The sequence below is a fragment of the Schistocerca serialis genome, chromosome 3 (genome assembly GCF_023864345.2).
Source record: "Schistocerca serialis cubense isolate TAMUIC-IGC-003099 chromosome 3, iqSchSeri2.2, whole genome shotgun sequence".
NCBI lineage: Eukaryota > Metazoa > Arthropoda > Insecta > Orthoptera > Acrididae > Schistocerca > Schistocerca serialis.
This window is the reverse complement of record NC_064640.1, coordinates 768,051,664-768,073,194: the sequence shown is the minus strand read 5'-3', so window position 1 is coordinate 768,073,194 and position 21,531 is coordinate 768,051,664. Positions and strand designations below refer to the sequence as shown.

The 21,531-nt window shown below is 37.1% G+C and overlaps 1 protein-coding gene across 1 annotated transcript in view; it reads right to left on the bottom strand.

Moving 5' to 3' along the window:
* Positions 1–1,037: 1,037 nt before the first annotated feature.
* LOC126470610 (protein FRG1 homolog) overlaps positions 1,038–21,531 on the bottom strand; it is a 39,634-nt gene continuing 19,140 nt past the window's right edge. The window contains exons 4-6 of the mRNA XM_050098564.1: positions 18,361–18,527; positions 15,870–16,069; positions 1,038–1,497 (exon numbers count right to left, since the gene is read on the bottom strand). Of these exons, the coding sequence (XP_049954521.1) occupies positions 1,350–1,497; positions 15,870–16,069; positions 18,361–18,527 (515 nt within the window). The 3' untranslated portion in view covers positions 1,038–1,349. The remainder of the gene's footprint in view (positions 1,498–15,869; positions 16,070–18,360; positions 18,528–21,531) is intronic.

Genomic DNA, 21,531 nt, shown 5'->3' with positions numbered 1-21,531 from the left:
ATATCACTCAATGTTGCTTCTGAATGGTTACCAGCCATCTTTCTTCATACTACCACTTTTATGTTGGCCAGCTATAAACCATTTTATTTCATCAATTGTTTGTTTCTTTGAAATTTAATTTGCACACAGTACTCTTTTATTCTTTTTTGTGTGCCTTCTTCCTTCCTTTCTTTCTTTCTTCGATTCACATCTTGCCCGTTTTAAACTTTAGCTTTTCTTGGAAATGTTTGCGTGTTCCAAGTTTCTACTTAATTAGATCAGAATCCTGGATGTCTTCATTTACGATATCCACCTCATGAAGATCCTGTGCAATCTCAGTTACCCCCCCCCCCCCTCCCTCTCCCACCCCCTTCGCGCGCGCGCGCGGTTGTTTTTAATTCGCTTAATATCATTATATTGTGCCCACTGAGGTTATTACGCTATTGAAAGTAACAAAATATAGAACAAATGTTTTTACATGATGTATGTGGCGGGGGGGGGAGGGGGCGGGGGGGGGGGGGGGGTGAAAACAGGAGTACCAATGGGGGAAGCAGATTTGTATCACCGTCTCATCCTCAGCAGATAGCCATAGCTAGATGCGGATATGGAGGGGCATGTGGTCAGCACACCATTCTACTGGCTGTTGTCAGCTTTTGTGGCCAGAGCTGCTACTTCTAAATCAAGCAGCTCCTCAATTGGCCTTACAAGGGCTGAGAGCACCTCACTTGCCAACAGCAACAACTGGCTGTAGGCAATTATAGCTAAAGAACATTATTATTAACCTACGAAACAGTAAACAACTTTGAAGTTGCTCAGCTAGCTGTAATTATTAGGAATCATGAGTGTACTAGGACAAACAGCATCCCAGAGCATCAAATTTCTTTATGCTACAGATGATTTGTTGAAATTTTATTTATTCACAATAAAAGGCATAAAAGAAAAGTGTAAGTGATCCAAAATAAATTTATATGAGATACATCTGCATGGACATTTATCAGTTATTATTTGGAATACTTACATATGGTCAGTAGCTTCAGAAGACAATAAATGAATGTGGCTGTGTTTTTTATTTTACTTTTACTATTTTTGTAGAGATCTTTTACAAAATTCATCACATAATGAAAAATGTACAAGTGAAATATTATATAATGTGACTGTGAAAATAATCTACTGACATTTACACATACAATTTCCACTAAATATAGAGAACTGTTAACATATACAAGAAATAAAACTAATGAACAATGGATATTTTCGGGAATCAGCTGGAAAACCAGTCGTAGATCGTCAGTACGGCACACACAGATTGCATCACTCAACAGTTTTATCAATGAAACGGATTTATTAGCAATCTGCATACTACATCCCAATCATTTACAATATCGATCCGACTTCATCTTTGCTCGGCGATCAAGCAGCACTCCATGAAGGGTTCCTTCTTTTCTGGCTTTTTTTACTTCCTTATAATCACCTGGATTCAGGCGCAGTTTTTTATCTTGAAACTTCTGGAATTTTTTCCTGTGTACCAAAAGAGAGAGAAATTCAAGCATAAGCATAGCTGAACTTCTATAAATGTATATAGTTCATTAGCACATATGTTGCTACTGAGAGTTATCTTTTAATGACAAACCTAAATGTATGACAGCTAAAATGTACTTTGCTGTTTTTAATATGATTATTTACTATAATGTAAAAGTAGAATGAATTTTTAAATTTCATTCCTGCATGCCCTGGTCACCTATCCCAACATCAGCTAGTTCCTTTTCTCCACCTCCCTCTTGACCCCTTCCTGTTCTCACTACATTTCACTACCTGCTCTGCAAAAGCCTCTTATTCCTCCTCCATTATTTTCATACTCTTCCCCAGATCAGCTTCTGTAACACTCTCTCTCTCTCTCTCTCTCTCTCTCTCTCTCTCTCTCTCAAGCCTCAATGTCAGTCCCTCGTCTGTACTATTTTCCCCAATGTTCCAGTGTTTTTCATGGTGGCCTTCTCCCCTGCCCCAGCCTAAATGAGTGTCACATCTCATGAAGCAAATACATGTTCCACACAGGCACATCCTTCCCAAACCATCTCCCCTCCTGTCCCCCATTCCCCCCTCCAACCCCCACCGTCAAAATAACTATTTGGCCTAAATGGACTGCAACATTAAGAGCATTTTTGTGTGGTTTTTATAAGTAGGTCTGCAGCTCACAAAGGAAGTGCATGGCCACAAATACTCAAAACCACACATGAAAACATGGCTAGAGTATAAATTTATCATCCCAAAAACAGCAGTATGAGTCAGTCACATGTAGAACTGTGCAGTTTAATATGAGAGACATTTGAATGATCACCTGTTCAAGGATTAAGAGAGGAATTTCGGTAATAGGAAAAACAAACTACTGATATAACAGGATCAATAAAAAAAATCAATGTTGTGGCTCACTGCTATATTTTCCTTAGCTTAAAAATAATTATGCTGTTTGAACAACCAACATTTTTTACTAACCTGATAGTGTTGCACAGCTGTTCAGTCTTCAAAGTGGAATTTCAATGAAGTAGTCAACACAAAATTGCAGAGAACAATATGCACACCTGACTAAAGCAATTTCTTTGTATTCAATACCCCACTTCTGCATTCAAGCAGTTCAATTGCAAACATTACACTAATTACATTTTCAAAAATGATGTCAGTGATACATCAATGTCATAATCTGTCTTTTGTCAAGCATACTGTAACAAAGAGTTGTACTTCAGTGCAGAGAGTTGATGTGTCTTACGGTTAAATGATGACTGTGTAGCTTTATTTGTAGCTTTTGTGCTGTAGTCTTAAATCAACACCTCATCTAGCGTTTTTATTGCCTACAGAAGTATATATCAAGATGTTGGTAATATTTTGTTGTCTATGTTGGCAATATTTTGCATGCAAAATCCTTGTTCAAAAAAATGTCATCCAATAGAATATCATGTTTGTGGCTTGACCGGGAATCACACATTAATAGGCTCTTCAGATGGCAGTAGCAGACAACACCCACATTTTGTATGCAAATGGCTCATACCACTGTTTCTTGGATGAGAGATTTACATTTTGAGCACATTTTTGTGCGGTGCTGAGGTCATGAACTTCCCCTTATCAGAACGACTTCCTATTTATTCTGAGATATGTGATGACAGTCTATCCTGAATTTTCTGACTATCTTTGACAGATATGATTAATATCATTATCATGGTGACCAAAAAAGAAAATACTGCACCAGTAATGAGTTCAAGTTCTTAATGAACCACTAGTGAAACAACAGCCTCAGGAAGTTTATCAGTGTGAAGAGAATCTCCAATATATGGATCATTTTCTAATATACTGATAAAGTTTATATTGGTGTCTCAAAGCAATGGAACTATCAGAAAATACAGTTCTTTGATACTTAGCATTCTTATTAATTCTGTATAGAAATACAGCAAAATAACTGTAAAGATTCACTGAGTTTCCCCAACAAGGTTAACTGACACATGCTGAGTACTTGAAAGCAAAATGAAAGTGTTTTTATACAACTGCACAGGAAAAAATAATCAAACTACACATGCACAAATCACCACTCTTTCACATGCTCACCTAGTAGTAAGCAACCTCACAAAACTAAAATTTAACATTATTGTATTGTTTAGTTCACAATTGCAGAGTTAATTTAAAGGGTAAACTTACAGACCAGAAAATTGTTGGTAACTGCCAATTTACAAACATGATATAAGCCACCCACACTGGAAACAAACTACAAATTTCTTGCATAACAATTTAGTAAATCAGACATTACAATGACTTTTAAAACTCTTGTGAACTTAAGACTCCTGCTTATCTAAAATAAAGGATCAATTACTCAGTATCTAGTTGCCTTATTGTCATATTATTTACTGCATCTACTTCAAATGTGGTGTATCAAACATTGTACACCACAAGCATGGAACAGGTGTAGGTACCCTCAGTGGAGGGTAGATCATAAGATATTAGTAATTGTATTTCAATAAAACTCATTATTAATGAACCCATTTATAAGGAATTCCCACATTTAACAAATATTTCAACTTATCTCACTGTAACTGTCATAAGAGTGATAATGAAACTCACTTTTACTTAACAATATTTTCAGAAAAAGTTCTCTTTTAATGAATAATTATGAAACACTATGCGAATTAAAACCCATTTGTGATTAAGTTCACAACAAATCCAGGACTTCCCTTTCCTTTTGCAACAGGTTGTGTTCTACTGCTAATATAGTAAATGGGAGTAATTCACAATGGATTTCTTCAGTTGGTAGGTAGGTCTTTCTTTTTGTGGATGAGGGTGCGGGGGGGGGGGGGGGGGGGCGGGGGGCAAAAATGTTGAACTAAGTTGTAGCAAATTCACAGATAAATTGTTGATCTTTAGTTCAGACATAACAGCTGCATTATCATCATCATCAGGATATAAAGGCAAGCTGACTCATGAGCTTGACTTTGAGCTCAAAATATGTCCCAATCTTAATGGACCAAAGGTGTCAAGATAACCTTCAAAAAATGCTAACTTCTTCTTCGTGTGCGAAAACTTCTAAATATAGGATGGCAGGTCAATGACAAAAATATAAAAATGTATGGAATCAGCAATATCTCACTGAACTTGCATGTCACTGTTTGATGTCACAAATGCCTTGAAACAGCTGTTTGAGTTTGTAATTGTACAAACAATGGTTTAATTTCTAACATCAAAAGATTTTCTGCTGGTAGCGAAAATTTTTACTTAATTTTTCTTCTGGGTTACACCTTTCACCAGCACCTATTTCAGCTTGTTCATTTATATGAACATCACACAGCTTAATTACATCCATCTGAGGTGTAAAAAAACACAAGGAAAAAGAAAATCCCAAACGGTTTCTTGAGCTACATCATCTGTGATGACTTTCTACTTTCCTCAAATGACATGGAACCAATGATAATGTTTGAAAAAAAAAATTAAACATAGGCATTCAGAGTATTATGAAACCTGTTGCATAGCCATAAAATGTTCATTTTTATTGCCATCATTCTCGCAAGGAACGACATTCACCTATCCACAACAGTAATTTCATATTTTGATTTCACAGAATTAATTATGTCTAAGCCCTGGGGTGGAGGAGATTTGTTCAGTTATCATGAAAAAGACAAAATTTGTGTTCCTAAGACATGAGGCTGCCTTGAGACATGAAAGGCATCTTTCAGTAATAAAAACAATATTTCTTCCTATGCATCAATCTTGACATTTAAACTGCTAAATAATCTCATCAAAAATTTCTTCAGTCATTGATGCCTTTGGCAGTGTTTCTAGGCTTTAAAATCTCCAATTATTAATGGTATCAACTTTTCATTACAGTCATATCAACACAGAGCAGCACTGTCCATTTTCCTTACTCTGTATTTGGTTCTTTCACATACTTTGGTTTCATGTGCACTTTCATCTAGCCAATACCAGGTTATGATTGGTATGGTACTTCCCCGATTTCATGGTGAACCAACCATACCCTTATATAGGCTATTATTATGATGAAGTTGCCACTCCCAAACACATTTTACCACGGGGGTATAGGCCAACAAGGAAAAAGAATGTTCCCGGATTATTCCCAGAATTCATTGTTAAAAATATAGTTTTTCACAGGTGAAAATACAATTTCTCTGCATTAAGTGACACCATACTTTCCTTCAGAACTGTAAAACTTATCAATCCCCTGAATCATAAATGTTTTATACACAGGCACTATACAAAATATAACCCAGCAACAAAATAAAGCATTTTGGAAAGATCTTTGATGCACCGCAACATGTAAGCTGTGTTTAACAGAAGGCAGGTATGTAAAATTCTCTAAAGCTTTTCAGTTCAATTTTCGGGGAGCCAACTTTTTTGGAGTACCATCACTGCATTATCTCATGTTTGCTTCTTTATTATGGCATTAATGCCTTAAGTGCCAGAAGATGAAAACGTGCACTTTAAACTCAGCGAACAGTTAACACTAGTAATAGTGTTGAATGAAACACTTTGTTTCAAATAAACTGAGCGTCTCCGCAGAAAAGATTAATAAACTCCAAATTTCTTTAGCAAACTGACAAAAATAACTTCATTGTTCTACTAAGTGATTAATGCTTGCTTGCCAGTAACATGGAAATAAAATAAAATCAGAAAACTGAAAGTAATTAGACATTTTAATCTTCCATGATTATGTGAATGTATTTTAGTTCATTTGATAGCTTACAGCCACAAAAATCTGTTTTGTTTTCATTTGACGTGAGAGCTGTAAACAAAAGAGAACAGCAAAATCACAAAATGTAAACACAGGTCACGTGAAGATTACTCCCCACTACAGCTCTGCACATGCGCGAATCTGGGAGCTTGGACATGCCAGAAAAACTTTTCCAGGTAGCATTTAGCTGCTTGCAGCTATTGCTTATACATCTAACAGCTACACTTCAAGTAGCCAGAGGCAGGACAAGGTGCTGGTCATACATGGTTTCAGCTGTGTGCATGCACTTGAGTCCACCGGCAACTGCTACAATTGAACCTAATTTAAAAAGATGTGATCCCACGCTCATCGAAAGCAGTTTGTTGTTACGAAGTACTGAACAGCCTTAGTCCTAAAGCCTTTGACACATTTCGCTGCTGGCATATGCTTATGTGCGCACTGTGTTTTGTTGTTGTAAATGACACATTTTCTTTACAACTTAAGTCTTAAATCGGTATTTCTCTCTAGTTCATGTTTTATTGTTGCACTATTATTCTGCAGTAGAGGGCTACAGTAAAAGTCTTTGTTATGATATCAGTTGTTACCAATCAAAATTACAAAAATTTAACTGAAAACAATGAAAAATTCCCAAATTTTTCCCAGTTTTCTACTGGATGAAAAAATTCCCAGTTTTTTCCCTGGAGTTCCTGGGGCATATGCATCCTGTTTAAAGCTACTGACGGCTCAACCCCCCCACCCACGGGATGAATCTGTATACCTGTTCCAGACGCATATAGTGCAATTGCATGTTCAAACATGACAGCATTTTTCAAAGTGTTTGCACACTGTATATCAGAGGCAAGAAGTGGGAACCAGCCTTGCATTTTCCTTGGTGGATGTGGAAAACTGCATCCAGGTCGGCCAGTGCAACAGCCCCCGTTTTTAATCTACGAAGCAGATTTGGTATGGGGCCTGTGCAACTCACAGAAATGTGTGCTTTACGTGGGCAGAGTATGTTACTGAGGAGAGAAAATTGAAAAAAAGATGCCAGTATCACCAAAGTTGAAAATGTTTGCCTTATATCCTCGAATCCGATGCATCAAAATATTGTTCTTCAGTATTCTTCAGCCTCAGTTCCCTCACCTGAATTTATCACTTCTTTTTTTAAAAGGCCAAACCAGGTGTTTGATGTCTATGTCGAATCACAATTTTCAGTGCCACTTCTCACGCTTTCTCTCGCAATACATTTTTGCATATAACAATGTCCTCACTTCTCATTCCATGAGGCCATATTACGAAGAAGGTTCTAAATCTTTGAATGACGACATACAAATTTTTGTTTCATTTTCAATACAGAATGAACTTTAGCTTCAACATTTGGAAAAGCCTAATTATTTTACAATGTAGCATACAAAGAGGATCCTTTGATGGCGAGTTTAACATTATGATTGTCTTTGACACTTGGATAATTTTGAGTTTCAGTTGAACAGGAAGTTTTCTGCATTTCTGCTCATAACTACACAAAACTGTCATGGATGCAAATTCTGTATTAAAAAAAACTAAGAAGTGATGAAGGTTCCTCCTTAATATCAAAATACTTGCTCCTAATATGATAATGGAAAGTCCTGGGTGGAAAATAAACAATGAAAGATGTAAAGCTAACAAATGCATGCATGCTCTTTTTTGCTGTGTGTGTGTGTGTGTGTGTGTTTTCTGTACTAGTTAGCTACAATGGAGTACACATTGTTCTAAACATTATTAACATTTTCAGTCTTGTTTAATCAACCACTCAACTCCACCTTCCATTGAAGATTTGCTGCTGTAACACATTTTTGGTCAACTATTTGAGTGGAGCAAAAACGAGACTCCCTACACACTACATGATGAATTTTTGTCTGACTTTTCACAATTAAATGAAGAGTTGGAAATTGACTAATGGAGTACGAAATTGTCTAGCATGAGGTCTTGACTAGAAGAAGAAACAATGGTTAATTGTTTGAAAGTAGTCATGATAATTAAGAAAAAGTTAGTGATTTAAGGGAAAGTTTAACTATTAGACAAACAACTGCTGCCTGCTAGCTATGTAAATGAAGGATCAAAAAGTTCATCTTTTCAAGGCCCACCAGCTTGGTACATAAAAATTTACATTGTTGTGATACTAAACTGTCAATAAAAATAATTGTGAAACAAAAAAATTGGAAAACAAGCCTGTCAAAAGTTTTGTGAAATGATTTGTCCAAAAGTAGAATATAAAAAAGATTAAAGAAACATTTGATGCGCCTTTGAATGATGCTCAGGATCATGTACAGCATATGAGGTGCCGATTGAGAATTCGAAGCTCAACATTGGACTCAGTATCTTAGAATTACGAATGGTACCAGAGGACATTTATCTAGTGAATTATGTAGACAATGTAATCTTATTTTTTGTACATGATCTCTCAAGCAGCATTCAAATACACATCAAATGTTTCTCCAGTCTATTTTATTTTATATTTTTAGTCAAATCATTAAACAAAACATTTGACCAGTTTTTTATTTTACATTTTTATTTAGTTTATTTACTTTCTTTATCTGGCATCTGATGCATTCCAGGAAAGAATTTACACTTCCAAGTGTGTTTTTTGTTACATTTTGATGAGTTAAATATGACCCTGAAGTGTGTAAATTGCTGCATTATACAGAAAACCTTATTGCAATGCAAACATACAGTAGGTTATCATTGGAAATGTGAAATAAATTTTCCTTCACAATATCTGCAGAAGGAGAAGTGTCAATAATGACAAATTTTCACTTGCTTGTGTAACAGTGAAAGTTCCAGAATGATTTACCAGTTCACACACATCAAGCCACTCATTTAATTCATCATAATGCAACAAAAGACGAGTGAAAATGGGAGTTATCATCAAAAATGCAACTCGTGAAAAATAAATTAAATAAGAACCATTGTTCGCAACAGAAAATTTTATGATATCAAAAAACAACACCTTTTTTTAAGTCCCAAGTTCCATCAATCATGTATAAAATGTCGATAAAATAATAATAATTTGATGTATTCACACAATATAAAACAAAGGCAATATCTCAGATGTCAGATCACATGACCTATGGCAATACAGCAGTATACAAATCTGAGCATAAACTGAGACAAAACTCCCTGTATTCTGATCGTCTGGCTATCTTGACTTGGACCTATACAGTGGAATCTCATTAGTACATCCCTCATTACCACATTTTCCCACATATTACGTCAATTTTTGGAAGTCCCAGCCGAAAGGGCTTAAATGTATGTTAAACTGACTCATTTGTGTGTTCTCCCTCTCTGCTTTGTGCATTCAAATTTGGCAGTATTCGTACTGTTTGGCCATTGCAACTTTTACTGCCAAGAGTCATGAGAGTGGTGGAAGTAGGAAATTTGCAGCTGTGTGGTGCAGAAATGTGCAGGGAGACAATGCTATTCAGTTCCGGCAACTTTGCACGCCATACTGATCGACTGCTACAGTAGAAATAACCACATAGGTTGGCAGTAGCTCTGACGACTTCCGACTTAGGTGGGAGCCAAACAAGAGACAGTTAACAAATGAAGGAAAGTGGAATATTAATCAGGAAATTGACAAAAACTCTTATATGAAGCGTGTTTATAATGCATAAAAACTGAACACTCCTCATCAACATTAATTACACCACTAAGTAAACAAAGAATAATTGAAACAGTATGTTTGGAAACAGGAAACTGCAAACAAAAATGAAAGCAATATATTTGACACAAGAGTTGGGCCTCAAAGATTTCAAAGTATCCAACTGTTGGAACGAAAGTTAAGAACACACATAACTTAGGTATACATTTGTTCAAAGTGAGGCTGAAGCGTGAACATTGACACTGTTCAGTCATGGAAAAACATTCTTCCATCAATCATAGGAAAGAACAGTGTCTATGATGTTTTTAATTCAAATGAAACAGGTTTATTTTTTCACCTTCTGCATGACAAAACTCTTAAGTTCAGAGGAGAAACGTACCACAGCGGAAAATTTAATAAGAGAGGCTAACTGATTTATTATGTTCTAATGAAAGTGGAACAGAATAGATCATGCCAGGACTAATTGGAAAGGTGAAGTGTCCAAGATGCTTCAAAAATGTGCAGACATTTCCATGTCAATATGCGTGTAATGTAAATGCATGGGTAATGACAAATATATTCAAACAATTACTGTGTGCCTAGGATGCAAGGTTAGGCATTTGAAATAGGAAAATCACCCTGCTTACTGACCAATGTGCAGTGCATCCCCAAGAAATGTCATATTTACATAGTAAAAATTCAGTGTTTTTTCCTCCCCACTGTACTAGTCACCTTCAGCCACTTGAAGAAGGCATTATAAAACGCTTACTCAAAAATAAAGGAACATTCTTGTACAGAAGAGGCCAGCTTGTCTTCATTCTATGATGAAATTTGCGAGAAGTGCCAGGGATTCCATGCAGAAAAGCACAATCTCAAACTGCTTCAAGAAGATTGGCTTTCATCAGATACCCACAGAAGACATAACAGTACAAAATGAAGTAATTGCTGCTGAACAATGGCAACAAATAATAGGGCAAGAAGAAAACTCTTACTGCCTTAGCTTCGATGAATATAGTGACTGTCAGGAAGGTGATGCTGTCTTTCAAACCATAACAACTGATGAAGTCTTACAGGAACAGATGACAAAAAAACAAGAAGAAAGTGAAGACAAGGATGAACCAGAACCTATATTGATTCCTACAATGTCAAAGACTGCTGAAGCAATGGACACAGTTAAGCATTATGTTTCTGAGTTTGGAAGTCAACAAAGAAGCGATGAACATGTTAACTTAGATGGGCAGTATAATATTAAAATCAGGACAAAAGAAACAGTCAACTATTGATATGTTTTTCAAAAGTTTGTGAAGGCAGGACTACACACTATATGTTATTTTTAGCATAATTTTATTTTTTCTATTTCACATACCAGGTTCGCATTTTGGATGCAAGAGGTTATTGCTCTCACATCACATGACTCTTGCATTACAGTTGGCTGATGGTAGAAGTGTACACATAAGATGTATTGGATTTAGCCAATGTAGCCAAGTTTAATACATTTTTGCTTTTTATGTACTAACACGCAATTTTGAGATTTTCTGGGTTTGACACTCCAAATTTGATCTCAAAAAGGGCACATTTTGAACATAATGTATTGACATAGCTTGTCAGGACTTGTGATGTTATACCATATTACGCCAAAGATGGCACCCTTAATTCCACTTTTTCACTGACAAAAAAGTCGAATAATTACCAAATTAGGTATTTTTCCATAGAACGTTTCCCACTTATCAGGTTCAAAATCTGTGGTCCTTTCAGAAACATGGCAATGAGATTCCACTGTATTCCCATAATAAGTTTTACATGAAAGACAAATATTGGCAATTCCGGATGGTTTTTGCAATACATCATCTACATCCCAGAAGAAGTAAGTATATTTCATGCCCAAACTGAAGTGTGAATCAGCTACAAATATGAACACTTTACATCCTAATGATTGCACCACTAAAACTGGTAATTGTAAACACAAAACCAGTGACTATTGGAAGATAAAACAAATAAAGAAAAAAAAATCAATTTTCAATCACAGCCATCTACAAATTGTCAATTATGTACTGTTTCACTAAGTATTACAAAGTTTAGGCCTCTGGATAGAACACATTATTGTGACATTCTCTGTAGACCATGCCACACAGTAAAACTTTGTGACACACCATTTGGTAAAGCCTGAGCGGAAGCTGGAAACTTCACAGTGTGACATCTGACAGAAGTGAGTGGCATAGCTGAACAGGTTAAAAATTAAAGCAGGCATGGAAACTTTACAGTATTCCATTCAGTCATGGTAGACAAACATACTGTACAGCATCACTGTAGCTGAACTCAAAATTATTGGCAGGAACTTAAAACAGTGTCACAATAACAGTACCAAGTCAGTTAAGTTACTGCTAACCCTAATTCAAAAGAATAACTGTCAGACTTTAGGAAAATCTGGTTGTCCAAAGGTTTTGTTCAATGGCCTATGTCATATGATGTGAGGGCATATAAAAAAACTACTTCTCCTGAAAATCCAAGCAATGTGGCTGCAGAACTCCAGACAGCACAGAGCCCATAACATGTGTTAGGTGACTAACCCGCCTTTGTATGAGACTACTATACAAAACATAAGAACGAGAATCATTCAGCAACCTTCGAAGGTAAAATAATGTATCTTTCTGTATTCCCACATAATATTAAATAATCTCCCCCCCCCCATGAATCATGGACCTTGCCGTTGGTGGGGAGGCTTGCGTGCCTCAGCGATACAGATAGCCGTACCATAGGTGGCGCAACCACAACGGAGGAGTATCTGTTGAGAGGCCAGACAAACATGTGGTTCCTGAAGAGGGGCAGCAGTCTTTTCAGTAGTTGTAGGGTCAACAGTCTGGATGACTGACTGATCTGGCCTTGTAACACTAACCAAAACGACCTTGCTGTGCTGGTACTGCGAACGGCTGAAAGCAAGGGGAAACTACTGCTGCAATTTTTCCCGAGGGCATGCAGCTTTACTGTATGGTTAAATGATGATTGCATCCTCTTGGGCAAAATATTCCGGAGGTAAAATAGTCCCCCATTCCGATCTCCAGGCAGGGACTACTCAAGAGGATGTTGTCATCATGAGAAAGAAAACTGGCGTTCTATGGATCGGAGCATAGTATGTCAGATCCCTTAATTGGGTAGGTAGGTTAGAAAATTTAAAAAGGGAAATGGATACGTTAAAGTTAGATATGGTGGGAATTAGTGAAGTTCGGTGGCAGGAGGAACAAGACTTTTGGTCAGGTGAATACAGGGCTATAAATACAAAATCAAATAGGGGCAATGCAGGAGCAGGTTTAATAATGAATAAAAAAATAGGAGTGCGGGTAAGCTACAACAAACAGCATAGTGAGCACATTATTGTGGCCTAGATACACATGAAGCCCACGCCTACTACAGCAGTACAAGTTTGTATGCCAACTAGCTCTGCAGATGACGAAGAAATTGATGAAATGTATGATGAGACAAAAGAAATTATTAAGATAGTGAAGAGAGACTAGAATTTACTAGTCAAGGGTGACTGGAATTCGATTGTAGGAAAAAGGAGAGAAGGAAACGTAGTAGGTGAATATGGATTGGGAGTAAGAAATGAAACAAGCCGCCTGGTAAAATTTTGCACAGAGCATAACTTAATCATAGCTAACACTTGGTTCAAGAATCATGAAAGAAGGTTGTATACATAGAAGAAGCCTGGAGATACTAAAAGGTATCAGATAGATTATATAATGGTAAGACAGAGATTTAGGAACCAGGTTTTAAATTGTAAGACATTTCCAGGGGCAAATGTGGACCCTGACCACAATCTATTGGTTATGAACTGTAGATTAAAACTGAAGAAACTGCAAAAAGGTGGGAATTTAAGGAGATGGGACCTGGATAAACTGACTAAACCAGAGGTTGTACAGAGTTTCAGGACGAGCATAAGGTAACAATTGACAGGAATGGGGGAAAGAAATACAGTAGAAGAAGAATGGGTAGCTTTGAGGGATGAAGTAGTGAAGGCAGCAGAGGATCAAATAGGTAAAAAGGCGACGGCTAGTAGAAATCCTTGGGTAACAGAAGAAATATTGAATTTAATTGCTCACAGGAGAAAATATAAAAATGCAGTAAATGAAGCAGGCAAAAAGGAATACAAATGTCTCAAAAATGAGATCGACAGGAAGTGCAAAATGGGTAAGCAGGGATGGCTAGAGGACAAATGCAAGGATGTAGAGGCTTATCTGACTAGGGGTAAGATAGATACTGCCTACAGGAAAATTAAAGAGACCTTTGGAGAAAAGAGAACCACTTGTATGAATATCAATAGCTCAGATGGAAACCCAGTTCTGAGCGAAGAAGGGAAAGCAGAAACGTGGAAGGAGTATATAGAGGGTCTATACAAGGGCAATGTACTTGAGGACAATATTATGGAAATGGAAGAGGATGTAGATGAAGATGAAATGGGAGATGTGATACTGCGTGAAGAGTTTGATGGAACACTGAAAGACCTGAGTCGAAACAAGGCCCTGAGAGTAGGCAACATTCCATTAGAACTACTGACAGCCTTGGAAGAGCTAGTCCTGACAAAACTCTACCATCTTGTGAGCAAGATGTATGAGACAGGCGAAATACCCTCAGATTTCAAGAAGAATATAATAATGCCAAACCCAAAGAAAGCAGGTGTTGACAGATGTGGAAATTAACAAACTATCAGTTTAATAAGTCACAGCTGCAAAATACTAACACGAATTATTTACAAACGAATGGAAAAACTGGTAGAAGCTGACCTCAGGGAAGATCAGTTTGGATTCCATAGAAATATTGGAACACGTGAGGCAATACTGACCGTACGACTTACCTTAGAAGATAGATTAAGGAAAGGCAAACCTACGTTTCTAGTATTTGTAGACTTAGAGAAAGCTTTTGACAATGTTGACTGGAATACTCTCTTTCAAATTCTGAAGGTGGCAGGGGTAAAATACAGGGAGTGAAAGGCTATTTACAATTTGTACAGAAACCAGATGGCAGTTACAAGAGTCGAGGGACATGAAAGTGAAGCAGTGGTTTGGAAAGGAGTGAGACAGGGTTGTAGCCTCTCCCCGATGTTATTCAATCTGTATATTGAACAAGCAGTAAAGGAAACAAAAGAAAAACTCAGAGTAGGTATTAAAATCTATGGAGAAGAAATAAAAACTTTGAAGTTCGCCAATGACATTGTAATTCTGTCACAGACAGCAAAGGACTTGGAAGAGCAGTTGAACGGAATGGACAGTGTCTTGAAAGAAGGTTATAAGATGAACATCAACAAAGCAAAATGAGGACAATGAAATGTAATCGAATTAAGTCAGGTGATGCTGAGGGAATTAGATTAGGAAATGAGACACTTAAAGTCGTAAAGGAGTTTTGCTATTTGAGGAGCAAAATAACTGATGATATAAAATGTAGACTGGCAATGGCAAGTAAAGTGTTTCTGAAGAAGAGAAATTTGTTAACAATGAGTATAGATTTAAGTGTAAGGAAGTCGTTTCTGAAAGTATTTGTATGGAGTGTAGCCGTGTATGGAAGTGAAACATGGACGATAAATAGTTTGGACAGAAGAGAATAGAAGCTTTCGAAATGTGGTGCTACAGAAGAATGCTGAAGATTAGATGGGTAGATCACATAACTAATGAGGAGGCATTGAACAGAATTGGGGAGAAGAGGAGTTTGTGGCACAACTTGACTAGAAGAAGGGATCAGTTGGTAGGACATGTTCTGAGGCATCAAGGGATTACCAATTTAGTATTGGAGGACAGCGTGGAGGGTAAAAATCGTAGAGGGAGACCAAGAGGTGAATACACTAAGCAAATTCTGAAGGATGTAGTTTGCAGTAGGTACTGGGAGATGAAGAAGCTTGCACAGGATACAGTAGCATGGAGAGCTGCATCAAACCAGTCTCAAGACTGAAGACCACAACAACAACAATCTTAAATAATTGATAAGTGTCTAATTTTTTCCGAGATAACCATGTTTATTATAATCTGAATAATAATGAGCTCCCCTGACTGGAAAAGTGGCATATGAGATATTTCTTATAAGTTCACTTACACAAAATTGATTTCTACTTGTTTAACATTTCCTTCCTCTTCTGCAGGCAAACTTGAAGTTTTTGGAGCTTCTTGGACTGCACAAGAACGAATTTGCAAAACCTCATTAGGCCCAACAACACGATTCACAGCCATGAGCATGTCATCCTCTGATACACTCATAAAGCAACCAGAATATCCAAGAAGTGCTGTCTTTCCATCCTACAAATATAAGAATTGTATGAGCATGATTAAGTTCATGGTGCATATTAGTATCTTACACATTCATATTAACTACAAAGACCGTAAACTTATTAACAAAGCATGCAATGGCTACAGACATTAATATTATAAAAGGGGGAAAATTATCTTTTCATCACTGCTGTGACACAGATACTAAGTTTACTTAATCCAATACCATGTTCATCATGAACATTATCTGCATTTTTTTATGAGCAATTTATTATTGCAATCACATTCAGAGCTAATTAAATTTTTAGTCTTTCTTCTGTAATGTTTGGTGTTCTAGTCTGACTTACTTAGGTCCCACAATCGCAAATAAATACAGAATGTTGGTTTCATTTTTTTCTTTCTTTCACAAGACACACCCTCTTAACTGTGCCATGGAAAACTAGTGAAATTTATCTTTACTTCAACTGTCATTGTTCATTCTGTTCTAAACTGATAGTAGAATTTTGTCTTTTGTGAAACATTAAAATCAACAGTTATTATAAAAAGCTACTTCCTTCAAAGAGAAGCATTTATGAATTATTCTAATGCTAGAGATTTCATCAAACAAATTATACATCTGTTTACATTAACACTTTGACATGTAAGTTCTGACCTTACTGAATTCTCTTTTGAAAAGAGAGAGAACATTACTTACTAACAGCCTTATAGAAAAAGAGGTGAAGAAACCTAAATTTAAAGGCAATTTTTGAATTTGTATGTGATGAAATATATATTTCTCTCAGTTCTTTCAGAGTATTTGTAGGAAGTCTTTTAACAAATTGATTCTTAATAAAACACTTAATAACACTGAAAATTTGCTTGGGACTTAACAAGCAGGAACTGTCCAAAAGTAAATTGTAAGAGATGGTGAAAGTGTTGTCCCAAATTATAAAGAAATTTTATATACCGATGAGCAAAAACATTATGACCATCTGCTTAATAGCTTGTTTGTCCATCTTAGGAACAAAATACATAAATGATTCTGCATATCAGGGATCCGACAGTTCATTGGTAGGTTTGTGGAAGTATGTGGCCTTAGATGTGTACACACAGGTCATGTAATTTGCATAAATAATGGGCCGCTGATTTGCATACGCAGTGATGGTGCCTGATAGCGACATGGATAGGTTCCCCAGGATTTACATCAGGTGAATATGGTTGCCGAGACATCAATGTGAGTTCACTATAATGCTCCACAAACTACTGTGGCATGATTCTGGCTCCAAGACACAGATAATTGTACCTGCTAAAAGATGGCATCGCTGTCTTGATTATTATCACAGGTCCCATGCAAAAGCAAGAAAATGTCTCCTGCAGCATATTACTGACTCCACCAGCCTGCGTACATGGCACTCTTCACATTTCGAGGCATTTGTGGAGATGACTAGTGACCTAGTGTAGCAAAAATGTGATTCACTTGAAGAGCTGACGTTTTCACTGATAGACTGTCGAATCCCAATGGTCCCACACCCACTGCAATCTTAACTGATGATGATGATGGTTCAACATGTGAACACAGTCTGTTCAACAATATACAATGAACAGTGTGCTCCAAAACAATTGCGTGTGCATCAGCATTATACTCTTTCGGTAGAGATACCACAGATCACCATCTCTCCTACTTCACAGAGCAGACAAGCCTCCGAACCCCACATTCAGTGAAGAGTTTTGGACATCCAACCATTTAGTGCCTAGTGGTAGTTTCACTTTTCTTCTACCTCTTTCCGTAAATGCTCACAACAGTAGTATGTGAACATTCGACCAGCTTCACCGATTTTGAGAGACTCAGTCACAGGCTCTGTGTAATAATAATATGCCCTTTGTCAAAGCTGCTTATCTCAATGGGTTTCCCCATTTGCAGCCCATATCTTCGCAATGGTCATCCCCATTCATGTCCGCTCTGTTTATGTACTTTTGTTACCACGTCATGTGCCCACATTGCTACCATGTGGCATCCAATGTCATGGTGGTCAGTGGTCATAATGTTTTGACTGTTCAGTGTAAATTTTTGTTTGCGTGTCAATGTATTCTTAATCATCATCATCATCTTGGACAGTTTCCGGCCACTGGCTGGGTCTGTCAGGAACACAAGCCTCTCCATCGTGTTCTGTCTTTCTACCATTCCCCCTCTTCCACCTTCGTCCAGTTCTCTCCTCTTCTCGTCACACATTCCTTCACTCCCTTCACCCATCTATCTCTTGGTCTTCCCCTGTTTGATCAATGTATTCTTAATAATTCAGCATATTTATGTAATGAGATTTGTCCATTACGTTACACAGCACCTGAAAAATTGGTTCCCACTGCTCCATAGGTCCGCATGCAGCTGATCGTCCAGTCACTTTTCCATCTTTACAGGCAGTTAGATATTTGCCATAGCCTGATTTTAAAGCAATTTTTGTGTCATCGATTATAAGAGCAGACAGAATTTCTTCTGGAGATGGACCTTCACCTACAAATAAATTTTCTTTTAACACTAAACAGGTTTTGAATTAAGCAGTAAAAATAAGTTAACTTCATCGTAAATGTCAATCAATCAAAATAACTGTTTCAATTACTGCCTTCGTAACACAGCTGATTCCTTAAAAAGCAATGGATATGATTAAACACATGAATACTTCACAACAGTAGATGCAATAACATCACTTTGGGGAGTCAGATTGAGTATATACTTTGGGGAATCAGATTGAACATACACTCACATTTGTGAAAAATTCCAAAATTATTATAGAACAATCAGAGAATAATAAAATTTATAAAAGAATTTGCTATGAGTGATGTGAATAAACAATTCTAGTTTCACTAATATAATTACATTAACAGCTCACAAAAATGTCGGCTTTTTAGCAGTGTAAAGTGTTGTGACACTGAAGGTATGCTTTTGTAGTACTCTCTACCAGAACACTTGAATCAGAATCCATACATCACTGATACTTTATTCTGGACAGCAATATCACAAACAAAGCAAGTATGTTTAAAGCTTAATACCCAGTTGGTAGCTAGATCATCAAAGGTATTCTAGATCAGTAAAGTAATTGGAAATAACCGGCAGTAGCTTCATGTGAGGAACTATCCAGGCACTCACCCTGAGTGATTTAGGGGAGCTAAGGAAACTTCCTAACAGATCATAATAGCATGCAAAAGCGGGACTCGAAGTGGGGGCTTTACCGGTTTCATATCAGTGCACTGTCCACTTCCAACACTTCAAGTCAGCCCCGTAGCATCAACCCTTCCACAATTTGCCACCTCTACATTCTCTGTCATTATTCATGGCCATTAGGCTAATGCTGGGATTTTATTTCACTACATCATTTATTTCATAACTACTGCCATTGATACAGTAGCATTCTCTATAGTATACTTACTATATCGACTGTGTTTCTTAGTATCCAAACAAAGAGACTAAACATATATTTAGTCCTTGTCGTATCCAATGACTTCATTTAACTCTTGACTTAGGCAACTCCTCTGTAGTCTTGAACTTCATACTAATTGAATAAAAATTGTATCTGAAGGTTGTTGTAGATAATAACATAATCCATTTAAATGTAACCTTGTCCATTGTTACTACTACTATTCAAGTATCTATTGTTGAAAATTTACAGTGGATCTCTTTCATTCTACTGTCCCATTAACAATAGTAACAAGGCACTAACAAACAAAAATTACAGTGGCTTGAGTGCTCGTTTGAAAAGGAACTGCAGTGGCACTCAAGTTGCTGACTACAGAACAACAGTTGGTAGTGTTGACAGCAGCAGCAGCAGCGATAGTAGCAGTACTGAGTTCGTATAAAGTATTTAGTTTAGTCATTTTATTACTTTTGTCTATGTGGATATGAGCAGTGCAACTGTTCATTTATCAGCATTGAGTTTTGTTTTTTAATTTTCCTAAGTATTTGCATATTTTACATACATCATTTTTGTCTGATACTAGCACTGCAGGCAAAATTGGTAACAGTAAGGATATGTGGTGACTTCCACTGAAAAGGTTCAAGATGCTGCTGAGGGCTGTGGCAGCAATGGGACCTCTGGGGTGATGGCCCCTGCACCTCTCATGCCATCACATTCACACAGAAAAACGGAAGGAATATTGAGGTTTCAACATCTAATCAACAACTAGGTCATCAGAGACAGTGCCCAAGTTCATATGGGGGAATGATTGGGAAGGTAATAGGCCATATCCTTTTCAAAGGAAACATCCCAGCACTTGTCTTAAACTATTTAGGGACACCCCGGATCCTAACTCTGGACAGGCAGATGAGGACATGAACCACTGTCCTCCTTAAAGTGAATCCAATGTCTTACAACTGTGTCATCTCATTTGGTCTGAATATAGGGAGGGACTGCTTGTTACTGGGAGCCCGAAGGCAGTTGATGGGGCCCCATAAGGAAATAGTTTCTGCCAGCACCAACTAAACACAGTGGGTGAAGCCGGCTACAAGTTGTAGTTTATGTTGGCACCAATGATGGACGCAGTCGCCTGGGTTCAGAAGCCATTCTCAGCACCTTTCAGCAGCTGGATCAAGTAGTAAAAGCCGCTAACCTCACTTTTGTGGTCCAGAGGTACTGTCACTCATCAAAGGGAACAATGTGCACATAATACTTGTAATAGGACACATGTAGAAAAAAAAAAGGGCTGAAATATCAAATCCAGAATGGGACATATACTGAAATGATAGGCTGAATAACAAAAGCATTTCAGGAAAGGACTCTGTAATGTCAAAAGACAAATACAGAGCCAGAACACTAGATAATCTTGGTGATTATCTAGAATATATAAAGAAAGAAATGTAAAATAATAATCAGATGATACTATCCATCCATAAATGTTTCAGAAAAAGCTTGGAAAATACACATGCAATAAAATGACTAATAAACTTAAATGGATACGGAAGGATATAAAAATTGCTAGTGCCAAGAAGAGGAAACTCTATAATGAAGCTAAATATAATAAAAACACACATTTTATTGAGTATGTGTGTCATTATAAATCTATATTTATAAAAGTGGCAAACAAGAAGTTCATTGTACAACATAAAAGTAAAACAAAAGCAGTGTGGTCTGTTAGGTGTTAAGAGTTAGTAGTAATGAAATATCTAATATTAAAGTGTGTTTAAATGAATTCTTCATAAGATGTTGATGTAGCAAAGTATCAAGCTAAAGTAAATCCCATTGGATTCCATCACAAAGCTGAACATCTTATAGATTGAAAAAAAGTCACAACAAAGGATGTGGAAAATGGGGGGTTGATTAAAACAGTGTGTGGCACAATAGCACCTCCCCTAACTAAAATATTCAACCAGTCTTTTCAACAGGGATGCTTACCCGATGGTTTGGAGTATGCCAAAGTCAGACCTCCCTTCAAGAAAGGGTCGAGGGAAGACATGGGATACTATTACCCTATTTCTGTTCTTCCAGTCCTGTCAGAAGGGCAAGATAAAGTATCTGCAAACCAGA